The 20,010-nt window shown below is 39.6% G+C and overlaps 3 protein-coding genes across 7 annotated transcripts in view; 2 read left to right on the top strand and 1 right to left on the bottom strand.

Moving 5' to 3' along the window:
- cyfip2 (cytoplasmic FMR1 interacting protein 2) overlaps positions 1-8,076 on the top strand; it is a 31,161-nt gene extending 23,085 nt beyond the window's left edge. Inside the window, exons 24-30 of one of the 3 annotated variants that reach the window (XM_044040256.1) lie at positions 81-171; positions 1,715-1,847; positions 3,508-3,581; positions 3,673-3,767; positions 4,390-4,628; positions 5,760-5,907; positions 6,031-8,076. In XM_044040256.1, the coding sequence (XP_043896191.1) occupies positions 81-171; positions 1,715-1,847; positions 3,508-3,581; positions 3,673-3,767; positions 4,390-4,628; positions 5,760-5,907; positions 6,031-6,198 (948 nt within the window). In that variant the 3' untranslated portion in view covers positions 6,199-8,076. Of the gene's footprint in view, positions 1-80; positions 172-1,714; positions 1,848-2,159; positions 3,001-3,507; positions 3,582-3,672; positions 3,768-4,389; positions 4,629-5,759; positions 5,908-6,030 lie in introns of those variants that run through there. The other 2 variants (XM_044040254.1, XM_044040257.1) reach the window with 2 other exon arrangements.
- Positions 8,077-8,978: 902 nt separating this feature from the next.
- Positions 8,979-16,771, top strand: hmmr (hyaluronan-mediated motility receptor (RHAMM)). 2 transcript variants are annotated; one of them, XM_044041049.1, is made up of 20 exons: positions 8,979-9,130; positions 9,392-9,490; positions 9,575-9,660; positions 9,757-9,834; positions 9,987-10,175; positions 10,296-10,382; positions 10,517-10,628; positions 10,952-11,017; positions 11,183-11,256; positions 11,350-11,420; positions 11,503-11,870; positions 11,968-12,116; positions 12,211-12,434; positions 13,794-13,910; positions 14,021-14,221; positions 14,309-15,022; positions 15,102-15,174; positions 15,787-15,963; positions 16,062-16,224; positions 16,372-16,771. In XM_044041049.1, exons 1-20 carry the CDS (start codon positions 9,085-9,087, stop codon positions 16,386-16,388), a joined length of 3,111 nt encoding a protein of 1,036 aa, XP_043896984.1. In that variant the 5' UTR covers positions 8,979-9,084; the 3' UTR covers positions 16,389-16,771. The 2 variants fall into 2 exon arrangements, with proteins under 2 accessions (XP_043896984.1, XP_043896983.1); XM_044041048.1 differs by having other exon boundaries at positions 11,183-11,420.
- Positions 16,772-16,996: 225 nt separating this feature from the next.
- Positions 16,997-19,562, bottom strand: insb (preproinsulin b). 2 transcript variants are annotated; one of them, XM_044040763.1, is made up of 3 exons: positions 19,385-19,562; positions 17,967-18,169; positions 16,997-17,270 (listed from the first exon to the last, which is right to left on the bottom strand). In XM_044040763.1, exons 1-3 carry the CDS (start codon positions 19,489-19,491, stop codon positions 17,125-17,127), a joined length of 456 nt encoding a protein of 151 aa, XP_043896698.1. In that variant the 5' UTR covers positions 19,492-19,562; the 3' UTR covers positions 16,997-17,124. The 2 variants fall into 2 exon arrangements, with proteins under 2 accessions (XP_043896698.1, XP_043896699.1); XM_044040764.1 differs by lacking the exon at positions 19,385-19,562 and adding an exon at positions 18,380-18,680.
- Positions 19,563-20,010: the final 448 nt, after the last annotated feature.

The following is a 20,010-nucleotide window of genomic DNA, read 5'->3' as shown; positions in this document are numbered from 1 at the left end:
TGAATGCTCATTGTCATTCTAACTACATTTTCTTTCTCATATCTTCTTCGCTCTATCTCTCCCCCCTCTTCGCTTTACAGTTACAGGGAACCATCCTGCAGTATGTGAAGACTCTGATAGAAGTCATGCCCAAGATCTGTCGCCTGCCGCGTCATGAGTATGGCTCCCCAGGTGAGATTCTTGTCGCTGCTGTGACACTGCATTTGGTGCGTGTGGTGTTATAGTATCTACAGTGTTTACAACACAGGTTTTCATCCCGTTACACTGGGACACAAGTGTTTTGAGTGTTTATTTGGTTGTACTTATCATTGCCTCCATAAATCTTTTGTTCATATCCACATTACCTGGTGATGTAACTCATTCAGAGAACAACATTGGCAGTTCACATTGCTGCTTAATACCAGCAGTGTTCTTCCATTGTTTCCCTTTTAGGTGAGTGTATTAAAGGAGGTTTTCAAAAGAAGTCACTGAAATGTATGACTCGAAAGTCTCATTTAAATTGTAAATTACAAACTATTCAGTGCAGTTGATTTGACTATGTCCATGACATGTAAGAGCCTTTATCTCCACATCTGAGCTTCACTTTAACCTCATCATTCTACCTTATTTTTAACAACCAGCGTGTTGGTGACTCTCATCCATCTATGTGTTTGTCCAGCTGTCTTCCAAACACTTTGGTCTACAACTCCCTTTGTGCACAGCGGGGACTGACAATTTAAGCTATTTTGTTTTTGTTAGTCTAGTCCACATTCCCATTACACAATGAGACTCCTCCTCCTCACCTTAGTTCTAGTTTGGCATTTGCACATTATTACAATTAGATTCAGTTAAGTAGTTAAGATATTTGCAGCAGAAGAAAATTCTTCCCACATATTTCCCACTAAAATACACACAGAGGAATCAAACAGCCACTACTGTAAATAGTGAGGAGAAGTGTAACTGAGCCAGCTATAGTGAAGAACATGGCTTTGAAATAGGTTTTCAAATTGTAATCTAAGTAAAACAAATACCATTTGGTGACACAGAAATAAAATATAAATCTAATGTCAGGCTTAATAGATGTCCCTTTCATCTCCTCAGGTTCTTTCTCAGTGTATTCCCTGACCTTCCTTGGTGCATTTTCACCCAATCTGTGTGTGCAGATTAGAGGCCTGTCAAAAGTGATATTTCTGCAATCTGTAGATTACTGAAATTCTGTAGTCTGAGTTCTCTGCCGGGCTTACTGTGCGTGATCTTACAGTTGAGCAGTTAGTGATCGTCCTGTCGTCTGGTGAGAGCCTGAAGTTTGGACCGAATGTGGCTCGTCAGTTTAACCGTAGCAATAAAAATGTGTGTTTTTTAAAATAATGATATCTTAACTTTATATGTTTTTATTTAAAAGTGCATATTTAGTACACACTTAGCTGTCCATAAAATGTCAGAAAACGCTGAAAAACGTTGATCAATGTTCTCAAATGTCTTGTTTTGTCCACAAACCAAAACTATTGAGTTTTAATGATTCCTTTGTTATATGGAGCAAAGAAACGAAGGGAATATTCACATTTAAGAAGCTAAAACAATCATGAAAAAAGCTTCAAACTCATTAATCGATTATCAAAATAGTTGCCGATTAATTTAGTAATCGAGTAATTGTTTCATCTCCAGCCGTGACATTCTTAAGTGTAGCTACAGTATTATATATCACAACTGTGTTTGTTTGTTTTGTACATTCTAGGTATCTTGGAGTTCTTTCACCATCAGCTCAAGGACATCATTGAATATGCTGAGCTGAAGACGGACGTCTTCCAGAGTTTAAGGGAAGTGGGAAACGCAATCCTCTTCTGCCTGCTCATCGAACAAGCTCTGGTAAGATGTTTTCCTTTACAACTTGTCCGTTTGTCATTATTATGAGACTCCTGTTCCTGTTTAATTCTGCTCCCTGATCAGTGAGCAGGGCCTCTAATGTGCAGCTGAGTGTCATGTTTTTATGTGGGTGAGCAACAACCTGGGTGGCCTGAAGGTGTCTGTTTAATTTATAGTGTTGATCACGTCTCTAAATGAAATGTCTGGGACATAAACTGTCAGGCCCCCAGTCCGACTACCCCCAAGTGTCTTTGATCTTTGATGTCTTTTTCTGAAATACAACTCTATCTTTCATTTCACGCTGGCAACTACCTCAGGTGGTAAGGATTTAGGCCTTGTCTTTAGTATCAGAATTTCTTTATCTCTTGTTGGTCTAGGCTGCTGTGTTTCTGTTTCTCTGTTTCTCAGCATGTTAGTCTGACACACACAGTTTCACCTCTGATCAACCATGGAAGCATAAGGACTGGGATTGAAGAAATTCTGCACACAATAAAAGAATACACTTTTACACAAATACAGATTAAAGACAAATAATGGAATCGACACACATTTTGGCTGATGCATTACAACATGTTCAAGTCCTTGTCTTCCATGGAAGAAGTGATGACACATTTTTTGGTTGGGTGTTGGTTCAGTCTTTGTGCATGACTCTTTTTGGATTCTGGGCTCTTGTAATGCTGTCTGACTGCACTGAACTCTGTGTAGTGTGTGTGTCTGTGTGCATGTGTTTGCTTGTGTGTTACTTTAATCATTGCATGGCTCTCCCCTCTCATTCGTCACCCTTTAGCCGAGCTTTCAAGATGCTGCATCTCAGCCTCTTAGTTTGATTTGTAGCTTGTTTGTCTCGACTAACAATCGCCACGGCGGCAATCAACCTAAGTAAGCTGGACATGTGTGAGTTATCTCACTCTCTCCCTCAACCTCACACAACTAAATCCACTCTAGCCATTCATCTGGAGGGATGAGAGATTAATAAAAGGGTTGTAAACTTGACCTGTTGTTGCTAAACCAGATTAAATGGGGTGTTGTACTTGGAGGCTGATAAATTATAACCCTGCTAATGTTGGCCTATCATCATCATGGCTTGATTAACCTCATCTCCATGACACACTTAAAAACATTGACTCATTTATCTCCTCTGCAAGAGATGGAGACAAATTAAGCAACATAGTCCTACAGTACTTTATTTTAAAGGTTCAGTGTGTAAAATTGTATGATCAAATATTTATAATAACATTTTCAATTAATACAAGTACAATTACCTGATTGTATGAACTGTTGTTTTTATTGTTATTATGCCAGAATGAGCTTTTTATATTTATATCAAATGCAGGGTCAGCGCTGCAGAGGTGGCTATTTTGGACCACCATGTTTTTACTTTAGCCCACAATGGACAAACTAAACATTTTTGAGTTTTGATGCCAACTGAGGGCTACATAGGTTCAACAACACACCTGAGGTTAAATGATATTTAACAGTAACATGAAACTTTAACAATAAATTATGCATTTTATACACTGTGCCTTTAAGTCTTAAAATAAGTTTAGAGGATATCTACAAAAATCCGCATCACTTCCTGGTTACTGCATGCTTGGTAACTGCATCCACAAAACACCCGGGCCAATGTCCTTGAGGAGAATAATCTGTGTTTTATGTTCAATCTTAGTCACAGGAGGAAGTGTGCGATTTGCTACACGCTGCGCCTTTCCAGAACATCCTGCCTCGAGTCTACATCAAAGGTACATAATCACATTACTCACACACGGTGCCTATTGGTTTCAGTGTCATTTTCCTGCAATATGTAAATGTGTGTGTGTGTGTGTGTCACAGAGGGCGAGCGTCTGGAGGTGAGGATGAAAAGGCTGGAGGCCAAGTACGCCCCTCTCCACCTTGTGCCTCTCATTGAGAGGTTGGGAACCCCGCAAGTAAGTTAAATGTAGTACTGTCTTTGGGGAGAGCTGCCAGACGTCAAAGCAGACAGATGATGAAAAAATTCAGATCCACTAAATCATGTATTTTCACACCTCCACACCTGGTGACAGTCCAGTGCCCAGAGGCATTACTTTTCTGGGTCTTTTGCTTGTACATATGTACAGTACATCTGTTCCATTCTTGGAAATATGATATGTCAAGAAAGCCTTTGATGGAATTGTTTAAATGTTGGTACAAATGTTAATCTGGACACTTTTCTGCTTTGCATAATGCATTATCTTCAGAACGCCTGAAGAGAAACCGTTCCAATGTGGCACTTGTACTGAAATAAACTGATGTGCCTCACAAAACATGTTCTAGATCAAGTCAGGAAGGTAAATGAGTCTGGGACAGAAATTACTATGGGTGGGAATCGCCAGAGACGAAGCGATGTTAAGTCACAATACAATATCATGATATTGCAAAAATACTAGGACACACAACAGCTCTAGTGAGAGTGAGTACTTCTCTATCATCTAATGGACTAAAATGTCAGTTTGTAAAATCAGTTAAAAAATGATATACCACGCCCCCAATATTTGTCTCAAAAACACAGTTTTTTTTTTTTTCAACCAGCAAATTGCCATTGCCCGCGAGGGAGACCTGCTGACCAAAGAACGCCTGTGCTGTGGCCTTTCCATGTTCGAGGTCATCCTGACGCGCATTCGCAGTTTCCTGCAGGACGGTGTGTGGCGTGGGCCACCGCCCACCAACGGCGTGATGCATGTCGATGAGTGTATGGAGTTCCACCGCCTGTGGAGTGCCATGCAGTTTGTCTACTGCATCCCTGTGGGCACACACGAGTTCACAGCAGAGTGAGTTGCACCTGGCTGCTGTTTGCACAGTTGTCTGCGACCAAACATTAACATGTAGTATAGATAATAGAAGTTGTAAGAATATGAAGTATAATATGTCATAACAATATAACAACATAACAACAAAAATTGGCATGTCATAAATACGATGCGATAAGTACAACTTGAGATTGTGGTGCATGCTTCTACCACTTCTCACGTGACTTGAGACTTTAGGAATGGGACTGCTTTGCATGTTGCGCCTTTCTCTGTTACCATAGCAACTACAAACATACTACAGGCTGTTGTAGTTATTGCAAGACTGTGGCTATGCTGTCTTGTCTCACCGCAAAATAACAAAATGTTCTCTAAATGGAGGTGATGGCATCTGCTTGTACAGTGGGTCATCATGTTTTTATGCATCAGCTCAGAGATACAGGTTGGTTTGCTGAGGAGCTGCTAAATTTTGGTTGTCAGATTTTTCTCTGCTCCATACTCTTCATTATTCTTTTATGATTGAATTGTGTTCAGCTTGTTGCATATTTTCTTGCTTTAAGAAAAGATGAGTTTCAAGAAACGTGATGTGTTGTATGACTTTTTTCTCGTCAGCTGATCACTCACATAACATAGTCTGTATATAAAAATGGACGTAGTCTTCTGGTAGCAAAACAAACTTCCATTTTGAAGCCTAAAGCCATGTCAGGTTTTTGACCCTGACATCACCTGCAAGCAAGCACCTATTGGACAATAACAGCTGTCCATCACACTGGTGTCTGCTCATCTGTGCCATGCTTTTTCCTCCAAATCGGAAAAGAATTTACAAAATCATGCTCAAACTAACTCCTCCGGGAAATGTTTACTGACTCCTTTTTACCATAGACTTCCATTCGAATGGTGTTCAACAAGCACAGTGGCCCCCGGTAGTTTTTTATTTAGCATGTGTGTGTATTAATGATCATTTACACTGCACATGGCTGTAATTGGAGGAAAACATGACCATGCAACAGCAAGTCACAAATAAAGATGTCATAATGCATCACATCACAGGGAATCATGCACAGAATTGTATTTTATTTTATGGAATAAGTTAGAGAGTTGTATGTCACTTACATGGAAATGTAACGACTGTGTTGAATGTGCTTTGCCCTCCAGGCAGTGCTTTGGCGACGGGCTGAACTGGGCCGGCTGTGCCATCATCGTGCTGTTGGGACAGCAGCGTCGTTTTGACCTCTTTGACTTCTGCTACCACCTGCTCAAGGTCCAAAGACAGGACGGCAAGGATGAGATCATCAAAAATGTGGTCTGTATAGCATTACATTTACATTGACCCACACACAAACATACTGTTTGATATTCAACTTAATTTTCTTGCTTTGTGAGTGAAAAAAGAACAGAAAACAAAAACATCTGTTGTCCTTCACAGCCCCTGAAGAAGATGGCAGACCGCATTAGGAAGTACCAGATCCTCAACAATGAGATCTTCGCGATCCTCAACAAGTACATGAAGGCAGTGGAGACAGACAGTTCCACTGTGGAGCATGTTCGCTGTTTCCAGCCTCCTATACATCAATCCCTGGCTACAACCTGTTGAGAAAGACCCTTCACACCTAGTACACACACACACACACAAGCACACACACACACACACACACACACACACGCACGCACACTCATAGCTGTGATACTAATTTCTTCTAGCTGGTTTTGTAGAAGTAAAGATGACTGTGATGGCTCCCATGGGCTGTAAGAATCCAACGACAAATCCTCTCTAACTGCTCTTCTGTCTAAACTGTGATTGTCCTTGGATTCTTAAACCCCATAGGAACGGTCCAGACCAGAGGTGGAAGTGAATATTCACACCTTTTCTTTTTATTTCACTCTCTGTGTGGCTCTCAAGATTCATGCATGCCTTCTGTTATCCGCTCTGCTGCACACCTGTGGATTGGGCCAGTGACACAAATGATTAAACATGATGTGTATCCCACAATCTAAAGCCCTCATCGACTCCATGTGTTAAACAAACAGTCATTCTGAGTCAAAAGCACTGACATTTCACTGAGGAGCTTAGAGAAAAGTTTAAATCGAACATTGTTTGAAGAAATTGCTAAATGATGAGACTGATTAACTGATTTTGTAAGTTATATAAAGATATTTTAAGTGCAACATGGTGCTCTCATGTGCTGATACAGCTACTAACATTACTAGCACAGGTTCAAGTACACCTGCTATCGTTATTATGTGAGTCCTCGATATGACCTGGCCATTCTTCAGACTCATTTGTACAATAACCTGATCTGACTGGGTTCATGATGCATAAATGAAAATGCTTTGTAAGAAATGAATTCACAAAGCTGTTTTATTTTATTTGCTTTTATTCATGTCACCCCTCAGTCTGGTTTTCTTGCTTCTTTTCCTGCCACATTTTTATTTGGTACCAGTTCCACTGTAAATTTCACTGTTGAGCAAAGTGAAGTGTTGAGTGTTGTAATTGTTCTTGTTTTTATTAATTATTAATATGTTTTATTTACACATCCTTGGTATGCTTGCCTCTCTGCTATTGACTGGAAACCTCATCCTCTGTTTTGTTTCTTTTTCTGTTTGTCTGTTGGAAAGATTTTTATATTCTGCACATGAATACAGTGATATTATTTACAATTTGGAAATTACATCTTTATCTCGATAAATGCTTTTTTTCAAGGGTAAAAAAAAGACAAAACAAAACAAACAAGACTAGAAGAAATACCTCTAGGCTGTATAAAGACAGTGCTGTACTAGATTAACCTGTTTTGAGTGTGAATGGGTGATTCTGTGAAACAAACTGCACATGAAGGAACAAAAAAATCATAACTAAAATGTCTATTATAATTAAAGGGCAGTTTCCTACTTATAGTCAGTATTTACTGTTAATGGATTTTTGTTTTAGATTTAGCAAAGTTATTACAATATGCAAAAATGTTTCCCTATTTTTATTCATAAGAAGGAAAACGAATGAATTATGAATAAGTCACTTTCACCTAAACCCCTGTGATCTTTTTCTGCTTCGGTTTAAATGAAGACGTTTTCTTCTTTTTCTTTTTTTAAAAAAACACCACTGTTTTTATTATATTTATTCAACTCTTGACTTCTTGTTCATTTAAAGGTTAATCTAGTAAAAACGAAGGTACAATGTATCAATCTTGAAACCTTAGCATGGCAAGTGTAATTTATTGTCATCAATGGCTCCATTTGTGACATGAGGCTTTGTTTATTATATTGTTGTACAAGTGACCATGTTTTCAAGTCCAAAAAAAAACAAACAAAAAAAACAAAACAGAAAAGATTATAACATGTACAACAATGGTCCTGCAAAGGATTTGGAATTATGTTGTATTTCCAAGAAATAAAAAAATGTTTAACTGAAACAATGTATTTACAATATTGGTTTTCAGTGGGTTCTACCTTTGAGTGCAGTATTAAAGTTGTAAACAGACTTGTCTCTTCAGGTTTTTCTCAGCCTTTCCTCTCGTAGATCATTTAATTAGATTTGTGTCCAGGTTTTCACTTGCACACAGGGTCATAGGTGCTGTTGAGGACACCAGGGACAGGTCTGCAGTAATATTTCCCTTCTCCAAGGAGTTTATGTTGTTGGAGTTTGTCTGTTTGTGAGCAGCAAACTGCAAGGTGAGACTGGAGACATTAAAATACAACACAGAGACAAAAATTAAAGAAATCCAAATTGACAAATACCAAAAGCATAAAATAAAAAATAAAAATAGTTTAAAGGGGTAAAGGGATTGAAAAATGAATTAAAATACAATAACTTACATTTTGTGAAGAGGGCTTTCTCTGGCTTTCACTGGCATGTAAAAGTTTATATTAATTTAGTCCCTACCCTCTTTTGAAAATGCCACACCAATTCATATATACACACACACACACACACACACATATATATATATATATATATATATATATATATATATATATATATATATATATATACATATACATATGTATGTATATATATATATATACATATGTATGTATATATATATATGTATGTATATATATATATGTATGTATGTATGTATGTATATATATATGTATGTATGTATGTATGTATGTATACATATATATATATGTATATATATGTATATATATGTATGTATATATATATATGTATATATATATAATGTTTAATGTTTAATTATATATACATGTATAACTTCTATGATACACTTGCGAGTCAAAAAGTTCTGAGGTAATGCAGAATAATACCAGAAGGACTGGAGGAACCGATGACATGGAAGGGGGCGGGCCAGCGTCATAGAGACAAAATGCCGGATGCCTATTGGTCCTGCGTACCTAAACGTACGTATGACGTTATTTTGAAATTTCAGCGGTCACACACAGGCATTTGTTGTGTGTGTCACAGGGCGCTGCTGCCTAGTGGATATCATTTGACAATTCAACATTATTTACGTAAACCGGCTGTAAAATGTCGTTTTCAAGAGCCCCGGTGAAAAGGTTCAACGAGAACGTGGGTGAGTAACGTCCACACATCGGTAACTAATCATCTTAGCATATTAGCAACTGTTGGTTACAGCGACAGGCAGCTCAAGTATGTTAGCTGGAGTGCGTTTTGTCAGCAACGAACGAGTTTTTTAACAAGTTAATGTTAACTGAAGTTAACGGAGACAAGTCAAACAACGAAGCTAATGCTGTCTAGATATGTGAGCTAACAAACATAGCATGTGTTTGTCGAAGTGACGCTGACTCTGCTAACATTGTGCTTGTGGCCGAAGGTTGTGCCCCTGCGCCGGGGTCCTATGAGATTAAACCCGGGGACCTAAAGGGAGTAGCGTCCTTTGAGAAGTCTGATCGATTCAGAGCTCTAAAGGCTGGTGGGTAAATCTAATTAGCACTAGAAATCACTATAAGCAAATTAATTATGTTTATTTGCCTAAAACTCAATGCTCTAATTGTAGCTGCCGGGGCTCCCCTACCACCTCCATCTCCTTCCAGAAATTTCCTGGTGTCACCTGTCCGCAGAACTATGTCAGTGGATGCTCTTGTAAGTTCAATGTTACCTTAATAACCTGTAATAACTTCCCTCCTACACCTGCTTCTTTTACAAAATCATCCCTCTTTGTGTCCTGTTAAAACACAGGTCGAAGGGTCAAGTGTGAAGAAAGATAAGAATGGCATGACCATGGAAAGGAAACAGCAGAAACTCTTGGAGAAAGAGGTACACTTCACCCTGTGTCAGTGTAACCACTAAACAACAATATGACATGTTCTGTAAAAAGCAAAAACTGGTTCACATGACCCAGAGGAACTGCAACATGAACATATGTTCTGTAATGTGGGATTTAAACCCTTTGTTTTGCCTCTGTACAGATTAGGTCCCTGGTCCAGCAGCGAGGGGATCAGGATCGTAGATTGCTTGCCCTGGAGGAAGACCTGAAGAGGGTGGAGGCCAAGCTGTTGGCCACAGTCAGAGAGAAGACGGGCCTCTCTGCCAGTGTTACCACTCTTGAAAGACAGCGGGCTGAGCTCAAGAGAGTCAATGAGTTTCTTAAAAACAAGGTGTGTTGAGCTTTGATGCTTTAAGTGTATTTAGATACCTTGTTTGAAGAGCTAAAAGCAATATTTATGTATTCCTTTATACTGCCCACATAGAAGTTATAATTGTAGAATGTTTTCTAGGTTTCTGCTGACACCACAAAAAAGAGAATCAATTCACTAACGATGGAGCTGATGGAGGCCAGGAACACTTTGGATGTTAAAAGTCGGGTATGTACATGCACTCTGCTCATTATTCATTCAATACCTTCAGTCATCATTTATTTAGATAATTTCTAAGTAAGTGTAGGAGCACATTTGCAGCTACATTAATTTTTGCTAATGTATTAACTGTGTGTGTTCAGGAGTTAAGTGTCCTGCAGGTTAACACTGCGGGCCACCTGAAGGTGCTAGAAACAGACCTTCAAGCTGCCACAGCTACTGCCACTGCTCTAAAAGACAGAAACAAAGACTTGGGTAAGTTTTCACATAATGACAAATGATAAATGTTTATTCTGTGCACACTACAGATGCAACTGTTTACTATTTTCACTATTAACTGTGGTTTAAAATGTCATTCAGTTAACTGTTAGAGAGGAGCTGAGAAATCAGAGACTGTTCACATTTAAGGATATGGTAAAGCAAACATAGAAAATTATGTTTCAAAAACACAAACCAATATATTGTTATCAAAACAATTGGTGATTCATTTAGTATTTATTATCATTATTATTATCAGTTGATGAGTTGTTGCAGCCCTGGTACAGACTAACTAAATAAGTATTTTACCTTTTTTATAGAGGAACTCCATCAAGTGACAAAAATCCAGAATGAAGAGCTTGAGAATGACAACACTAAGTTACATGGTGAGTTTGGTCATGCTGACAATAATATGAAGGCATGTAATGTATACATTTTAACATTATTACTCATACATTTATTAGATGTCTTATATTATTTCCTGCATAAAAGATGCAGGGTTTGCTTGCTTGCTGGCTTGCAACCACCCATAGTTTTTTGATGTTTTCCAGCTGTGATTCGAGAGCTGAGGGAGGAGATCAGAGTCTTGCAAGAATACCTGGATACAGCCAATGACCAGATCCAGGTTAAAAAGAGTGGACATTTTTCTTTTGCTGTCTGTCTGTCTGTCTTTTTTTTTTTTTTTTTGGAGGGTGTGCTTTATCTATTTTGTTTGCAGGATCTTCGCTTGATGCTTCAAGAAAAGACACAAGAGAACTCAATCACTGTTTCTCAGCTGGAGAAACTAAAGTAAGCAGATGCCTCGTGGTTCCTCTAAGTAAGTTTCACTCTCAACTGTATTCCATGATGCTCATTTGTCACTACTCCACAGGCAGCTGGAAACCAAACTGGAGCAACACAACACTGAGTTTGAAACCACTCAAGATATGCTGAGGCATAAAGAGGATGAGGCACTAAAATTGCAGCTAGAGCTACAGGTGTCTAAGGATGCATTATGGGAAGTGGAAAAGAGGCTGGAAAACCAAGAGCAGACACTGAAGTCTGCACAAAAGTCAGTGAGTGACATGGAGGAGCAGATGAAGTTAGCAAACCAAGAAGTGCACAACTCTCAAGCAACAGTTCGACTGCAGGAGGCAGAGCTTGCAAGACTGAGGGAGGTGCTCAGGCGGACAGAAAAGGAGCTGGATGAGAGGGTTGCACATCTTGAACAGCGATGTCTTTACTCTGAGGAGGAGAGGAGTATGTTCCCTAAGATCCTGTTAATAGGACACAAATTAAAAAAAATGCACAAATAAAACTGTCTCTCATGTTTTTTCTGTGTTTTGTTTGGTTTTAGGCAAGACTCAGGAGGAGGGGCTGAGGAGAGTGCAGGAATTAAAGACAGAACTCAACCTGCTAAAGGAATTTAAACGAGATGAGGAGAAGAGAAAAATCCAGCTCCAGCTAGAACATGCAACTCTTAATGAGGAACTGACAAGAGAAAAGGTGACCCAAACCTTTTCTCTAATCTGGCAAATCTTATTTTTAAGTTGGTGCAAAGACTCCAAACCATGACTTACTCATTCCTGTTTTTCCACAGGCACTTGTGGACTCTCTGTCTGTCCTGGTGGAGCAGGAGAGGGAAGACACAGAGGAACAGCTAAAACAGCTAAAGGAGGAGATGGAGGAGGTGCTGGGTGAACTTGCTCTTATGGAGGAGCAGGAACAGAGGAGTCAAGAGACGCAAGAGAAAAATCGGCAGCTGCAGGACGAAAACGATAAGCTGGAGAGACAGCTGAGTGATGCCAGGGCGCAGCTGGAAAGGTAAGTGTCCAAAGGCCAAGTACACTCAGATGGGTTTACAGATAACAAACCATAGAGGCAAAATTTTTACACATCAAAATATTTTAAAGTTTAAAATAAAATCCTGCATATTATATTTGCAAAACACCTTTTTTGGATCTATAGATACTGCTTGTGTTGTTATTTATAGTCATCGACAGCTGTGAACACGGCCCAAAATACACAATACATACACAATACAAAAATAATTGACAGGATGCCAGTCATCACAGGTTTGACACAGACACTGTGGGTCACTGTCTATTTCTGTGTATAAGCAATTTAAAGTTTGCACTCCACTTCCTTGAATATGAGGGCACCCAGTGTGCTTTCACTGTGGCGGTATATGAATGGGAAAAGGTGACAAAGAAAAAATGGCAGACGTGACACCCAACAAACTCCTTGTGCCAAATTTGAACCATGCTTGGCTTTGTATTGTTTTTGACTTGTGTCTCCAACTAACGATGACTCCATAACTTGATCAGTCTGTTTGACCAGTGGGTCTCAGACTTATTTACTTGTCATACTCTCATATCATCACATAGCCCTACATGAGCTCAAGTATCCTTTCTTTGATGCTGTAAATATGCTGCTATGAATTGTCTGTAAACTGTAATTCAGAGATGTTGATACATTTCATTCATCTAAACTGTCAATATTTAGTGAAAAGTTTGCATTTGCACCGCAACCATTTTGAGTGACAGAAGCCATTTAACCCATGACTAACCAACTAACACTTGATCCATTACTTTTAGTGAAGTATGTTGCTTGTTTGTCCTTTTTTCCCTTGAGCTCAAAATTGGAACTACTTTATGTAGCCATTTCAGCTTTTGACAACTTCATAACTAATTTGTCATTTCAAATATTGCTTTGAACTGTTTGTTTCTACCATTTTCTCTACTCCTTTTACATTTTAACAACTTGCTTGTTAATAAGTAGATTTCACCCAGCATTTGGTCACTTGTTTCTACACTTTCAAGTGTTTGCCAGCTGACTGGCTTTTGATCATTTTAATCATTGACTTGGCTGCATGAAATTCATTAATACAAATAATTTGATACATATACTTTTCTAACCAAATGTGGTTTGGTTCATTGAATTTTCTATAAACGGCCTGGTAGTGGCACCATTAACCTCTGTGGTACAAAAATTCCGGTTTTCAATGACTGGGAATCCCCAGTTCATGTCCATGAAATTTCTCTTCATCCTCATCAACGTTTTTTTTTCCAGAAAAACCAAAGTAGCTCAAACAACATTTAGAAAAAAAAAAGAATAAAAAGATGTGGTAAAGTCAAGATATTTACTGTTTCCACATCTAAAATGTGTACTTGCCAATTTTAGTAAAGGCCAAGATCTGGCAGCTTTGAAAAAGGAGCATTTATCAGCCACAAGACAACTCCAAGATGCACGCAAAAACTCCCTGAGCAAGATTGGAGACATTGTCACAGAGATGGAAAGGTGAGTGCTTGAGTTTCGGTATTCCTGCAACATCAGTGTGATTTGCATTGACATTCAACTTAAAATCTGTCTAGATGTAACCTTCAGAGACTGCTTGTCTTACTTTGCAGTACCAAAGAGGCTCTAAAGGGAGCAGAGGAGAGACAGAAAGAACTGGAAGAGGAGGTGGAGAGGGTTACCCAGCAGATGAAGGAGGAGATGGACAAAGTGGTTAAACAGAAAGAAGAGGAGATCAAGAGAGTGAAGGAGGGGTTGGAGGAGAGCCAGGAGAGACAGTTAGCTGAAGTGAAAGCCAGGGAAGAGAGTGCAAAGTAAGCGCCAAATTTGCTTTCAGCCTGTTGAAATAACTGTCACTTTCCTGCCTTTTTTTGAAGTTTCTTTTTTCCTTGACTTGATAGAATGTTGCTGGAGGTGCAGACTCGTCTTGCACGGAAAGACGAAGAGATGAAGGCCATGGAGGTGAACCATGCCGACCAGATCAGTCATTTACAGCAAGAGCTACAGCTGCAGACAAAGGAGAGGGAAGCAGCTCTGGGGCTATTAGAGGAACAGAGAGGTCAAAGTCTTACTTGGCTCCAAAATGAGAAGGAAAAAGCACAGAAGCTAGTGGAGGAGGTCGGCTTTGCAAAAAAGGAAATGATGGAACAGCTCAATCAAGAAAGAGAAGAGAAAGTCAAAATTCAGACAGCTCTTGAGGAGAACAGGGGAGCATTGGAGGTTGAAAGGAAAGACCATGAGCAGGTCAAGTCACAAGTGCTCAGACTGCAGGCTGAGCTTGAGAGGGTGGGGGAGGAACAAAAGAGTCTTCTGTCTCAATTACAACTCAAAGACCAGTCCAGGCTCCTTCTTGAAGATAAGCTAAATGTGGCAGAACAGGATAGAAGTCTGCTTCAATCTCGTCTAGATGAGGTTGTACAAGAGTCTATTAGCTTCAAGGCCCAATTAGACACCATGGAGGTCCTGCAGCATGAGCTGGAAGAACGGCAACAAGATGGACGGGCTCTGCAAGAGCAGGTGGAAGTGCTGTCACAGGAGAAGGTTACACTGCAGTGGGAGATGGAAGAGCAGCGACAGGAACTCCAAAGACAGATAACTGAAGCACAAGAAAAGAGGTGTGTGTGCATGTCTGTTTTTATTATCTTCATTTATTTGTTTATTTGCTAATTTAAACTCATTCATTCTTCTTCTAAGCATCCCAAGTTCAGAGACAGAACACTGGAGGAAACAATATGAGGAGCTGTTTGCTAAAGTCAGGCCCTTCCAGGTCAGTCATCTACATCAATCAAGTAAAATGTGATGAGATAGAAAATGGTGTCATTTTTAATGACGAAACCACAGATGATCCACTCCATTTAGCTTCAGATTATGGTTAAGAATACACAACTTTACCGTTTTGATTGAGTCTCACTGATCTTTAGCCCCAGAGCAACTATTTTCAGCTAAACCCTGTGTGATAAAAGATCTGTATAAAATATTCTTGACACCAAACGGCAGATGTAAATAGAACCATCTTGGTAAATATGGTATAGAGATTGTGTATATAGATGGACAATATGTCTGCACTTTTTCCATTGTGCAAAAATTAAGAAAAAATAGCCAAGATACAGGTGGCATCTTAGGCAGGCAATGCAATTTGGAAATAGTCAATGTGCAGTGTTGAATTATAACAATCGAAAAACCAATTAAAAATGTAATGTTTTTGTTTCTGTCCCTTCTCTGCTTAATCTATACCACCAGGAAACAATGTAGATAGATGTTTTGTGTTCCTTTCATGTCAGCCATCTTTCTATATTATACACCCATTGGTACGATTATTTGAAAAAGTTTTATTTTAAGTAAAAAACACATTTGAATGGTGACATCTGTATGTCCACAGGAACAGCTCAACGCATTTGCAGCAGAGAGAAATGCACTGCTCAATGAAAATGGGGTAAATCAAGAGGAGTTAAACAAACTGGCTGACGCTTATGCTCGTCTGCTGGGCCACCAGAACCAGAAGCAAAAGATTAAACACGTAATAAAGCTGAAAGATGAGAACGTCTCCCTCAAACAGGTAAATCACACAAGAGCAGCAGTCTGCTTTTCCAAAGCAAGCATGGTTCAATTGCATGCACTTCATCCACTTCTTCCTGACTCTGTGTGTGTGTGTAGGAGGTGTCTAAGCTGCGCTCACAGGTGAGCCGACAAAAGAGTGATCTGGAGCAGCTGAAGTCAAACCTGCCCGGTGCTCCTCGCCGCAGGTTTGATCCCAGCAAAGCTTTCCAACACGACAAGGAGAACAGAGCAGACCAAGCCAGTGAACCTCTTAGAGAAGGTAAGCACTAAACTGACCTCTCACTGCAACCCCCTGAACCTTTGGTGATATGACAAGTTTTGGTAAAACATTACAGTATCATGTTTGTTAATGAGTTTCACTTTGTTTGTGTGGAAGCCTAATTCTTTCTCTGGTTTTTTTTGTCAGGGAATCATTACGCATAGTGGAGGGAGCTCTTCAAAAAACTAACAACTTTTAATTTCTAAGGTGGGGCCTTTTGATTATTTGACCAGCCTCTAACAAGTGTTAAACATTCTCAGCACATTCTCACATGGCAATGTTTTATAGCTTTTTGTAGTCAAAATGTTGCTTAAAGAGCCTAATGTATTTTGATTTTGAAAAGAAATGTGTGAAAAATGATGAGGACGTAGATGATGTGTTTGTTGCTTAAAAAAAGCATACCTGGCATAAACATTTATAATGCATTTTAGAATTTTATCTTTCTAAGTTTCTTAGAAATCTTAGGGCAGCGGAACTAGGAACTATTTGCTGTGGAATAGCTCTTTATAAAACTCTTCTTTGTAAATAAAGGCAAATTTTAACTCTCTTAAGCAAAATGATCTGAAATTTATTTGCTTCCCAAATGTAAAATTGTTGTAATGAAAACCTTTGCTGCGTTCGTCCTGTTTGGCCATTCCTGTCGTCAGCCAGTAGAGTGCACTCTAGCACTGCAGCCACACAGTGTGGGACAGCAAAGGGCTGAGGTAACCCATGTTTCATTCACCACATGTACCAGCTACAAAGAACACATTGACATCTTGCAGAGCGGAGCTTTGGGTTATGGGTCATGAAGCTTTATTTCCTTCATTTGATAAGACATAGCCAGCAAATATTGTGCCAGAAATTGACTTCGGGACCTTTTTACAAGCTATGATTGTTTTGCAGTTGTGGGGTGGCGCATCAGTTGCAGTAACCCTCCAGGTGGTTAATGCTGCAAGGCTTATTGCAGCACTGCTCCACGATGCCTCTCTTCACCTTGGGCTCATTGTGACCAGACAGACCCCTCCACAGGCTCTGCTCTTGTCTGGATCTTTTTGACAGGAACCCTTTGAAGTGAAGAAAGTTTCCATAGCTGGGTGTTAAATCTCACTGCTGCTACACAAACCTTCCAATTCCTCTAACTACCATTTAGACTGCTCACACTTTAATAGAGACTTAATGAATATATAATCTGGTCTCCCCAATTCATTTACTCTTGTTGGTATCCATTTCAAGAGGAGATTTCACAGTGCTGCAACAAAGGCATATCATTGCTCATACCTCTAGTTAAATTGAAAACATTAAATGTTTGTAGGTGGAAGATTTAAATACTGCATTTTGGGATTGACCTGATGAGTAATTTGGGTATTTCACAAGATATGTTTACTGGATTCATCACATCATAGATGTTAAGCAACAGTAAAGAAACAAAGCCTGGCAACACCACTGAATTCAAAGTGGCCAGAGAGGGGCTTTGCACACTAATGATGGCTTGTACAAATACATGGTTATAGTTTCCAGCATGCTGTCCCTCAACATTTTTTTTCCTCCAGCTAGCATCCAAATTGGCATTCTCATTAGTCAGAGTCTGAACTTTGAACATGGTGCACAGATACAGCAAGACACAAAGCCACCCTGGTCTCTCAGGGTGGGGGTCATACTGTCTTTTTCTAAACATCAACCATCAAGGCGACTATTGGAACTTATTTTACAGAAGCCAAACAAAATAAATCAGAACTGTTCCAGAGTTAACATAACCTTACCGAGCAGATGTTCCAAATCTCGCTTGTAGGGTCGACTGGGACCGTAGAAAAAGCCCCTTTCTCCACATACTGAGTAGAGAGCATCCACCAGTTGAGAGCCACACAGATGCCGGGCAGGGGTCGAGGACAACTCGCGTGAGTAGAGTAGCAGTAGTAGCATCACTGGCACTGACCATTGTACCCTGGCCATAGGAAGGAGACCACTTGGTGCAGAGCAGAAAAATAATGTTACCAAATAAAATATATTTGACCAAATCCACTGATAAGTACTTAATTCCTCAGTATTTGGTGTTTAAAAACAAAAGATGAATTGATCCATCAATTCGATGTGACCTTTCTTCATGATTAAGCAAATTTTGTAACATTTTGGATGTAGATATTTTGTAGTTTGCATATGATAGTTCACCACATACCTCCAGGCCATGATCGTATAATAGCGGGAAGACAACGCTGAAAGCACGCGGCAATTCCCCAACTCAAAACATGGACTTTGAAGTGAGCAGAAAACTGAATAATTCATTCTTTTGCTGGATATCAAAGGCCAGATGAAAAACTGCAGTGAAACAAGGTATGTAGGAAAGTCACGGAGGACTCAAAACATGCATATTTCTGGGAGTTTGAGGAGGCACAAATTATAGATTAAGAGAAATAACCTATGTGGTTATGAAGCTGGTCTTCACCAGGGTGATGTTATTGTACTTCTACATGGTTCTCTCGCTTGTCAATCCCCAAAACTGTAGCTTGTCTTAGATTTTGGGACGAGTCGAAATGTCATATCGTTGCCATCCATCCATCTGCTAATGCTTTATATTTTGTAAAATGATTAGCTCACACTGGCTTCTCCTTTGTTTACCCCCAGATGACCTCACTTTATCCTAGCACTATCTTTTACAAACCATAAAGATCACCCATGTCTCAAAATGGGCATTGTGTATACTGTCAGTGTATCCTCAAGGTCAGTCCCCGCCTTGCTGTCTGGCTCAGTAGCTAGTGCTCAAGGCTGGGAATGATCTGTCCAAGATTAAAGAATTATTATAAGTGAAATCCTGTGTCTGATGGATATTCTCCCGGGTTTTGAAGTTCAGCCCCTGTTTTCAAGGTGAAAAATACATTTAGACGTTGTTCAGATGCTATATAGACTGGATGTGGGGCATCGTATGGTGTGCTGCAGATTATTGGATTGAAAATGAATCATTTTAACAGTGACTTTAACAATGTTCCTGTGCCAGGCATTACAGCATTGGCAGCCTGCTTTATCTGGCCTGCCACTCTATCCTTCTTGGCTGAAAGCCAGGCTTCTTGGCATAGCAGGTTAGTTGCATTAAACCTTGCTTGTGCTACTCTCTAGTTTCACCCTGGTTATTATATATACATTTAAAAAGTTGAAATCTTCATACAGTGGAGTGTAATGTGCTTACCTGTGTTTGAAGCTTTGGTGCACCAGAGCAGCTTGTGGCCTCAAATGAAGAGGGCCTTGGCCTGTGGGACTCTGCAGGTACAGAGAACATCTCCACTTGGCTACCATTCCACTTTATAACTCCCCACGTCCACCTGGCCTTTGTCAATCTCAGTGGAAAGCACAAGAGTCCTCTCATTAACACCCTGACCTGTAAGTACGTTGATCTGCTCTTGAGTGGCACTTAGTCATTTAACTAAGCACAGACCAACAGCAGAGTTGGGATAAAGTTGAGAAGTCACCTAGAGTGATACCCATTTTAACCCCTGCTGTTTGATGGCCTGCCTGGCACAGTTTATCGGCTGAGAGACAAACACCATATGCCACGCTCTGATCACAGTTTACATTAGAGGCTTATTAGTGACCACTAGTGGTGCATTTAAAGTTGGAGCTGTGAGCACAGGTACAAATCAGAAAAAAAGGCTTCAATCTAAAATAGTTGCATATTAAAACTGATAAATGGTAGGTTTTTTAGACTAGTTGAATGCAAAAAGTTTATTTGCAATCTGTTCTTCTTTGTAATGTGATACAAAATCTAACCCACTACCTGAAATATGGCTATTTCTTTCAACTCGAAAGCAAATCTAC

This window comes from Solea senegalensis, linkage group LG12 (assembly GCF_019176455.1).
Source record: "Solea senegalensis isolate Sse05_10M linkage group LG12, IFAPA_SoseM_1, whole genome shotgun sequence".
Taxonomy (NCBI): Eukaryota; Metazoa; Chordata; class Actinopteri; order Pleuronectiformes; family Soleidae; genus Solea; species Solea senegalensis.
The sequence above is the reverse complement of the archived record's forward strand: the minus strand, read 5'-3'. Positions and strand labels throughout refer to the sequence as shown.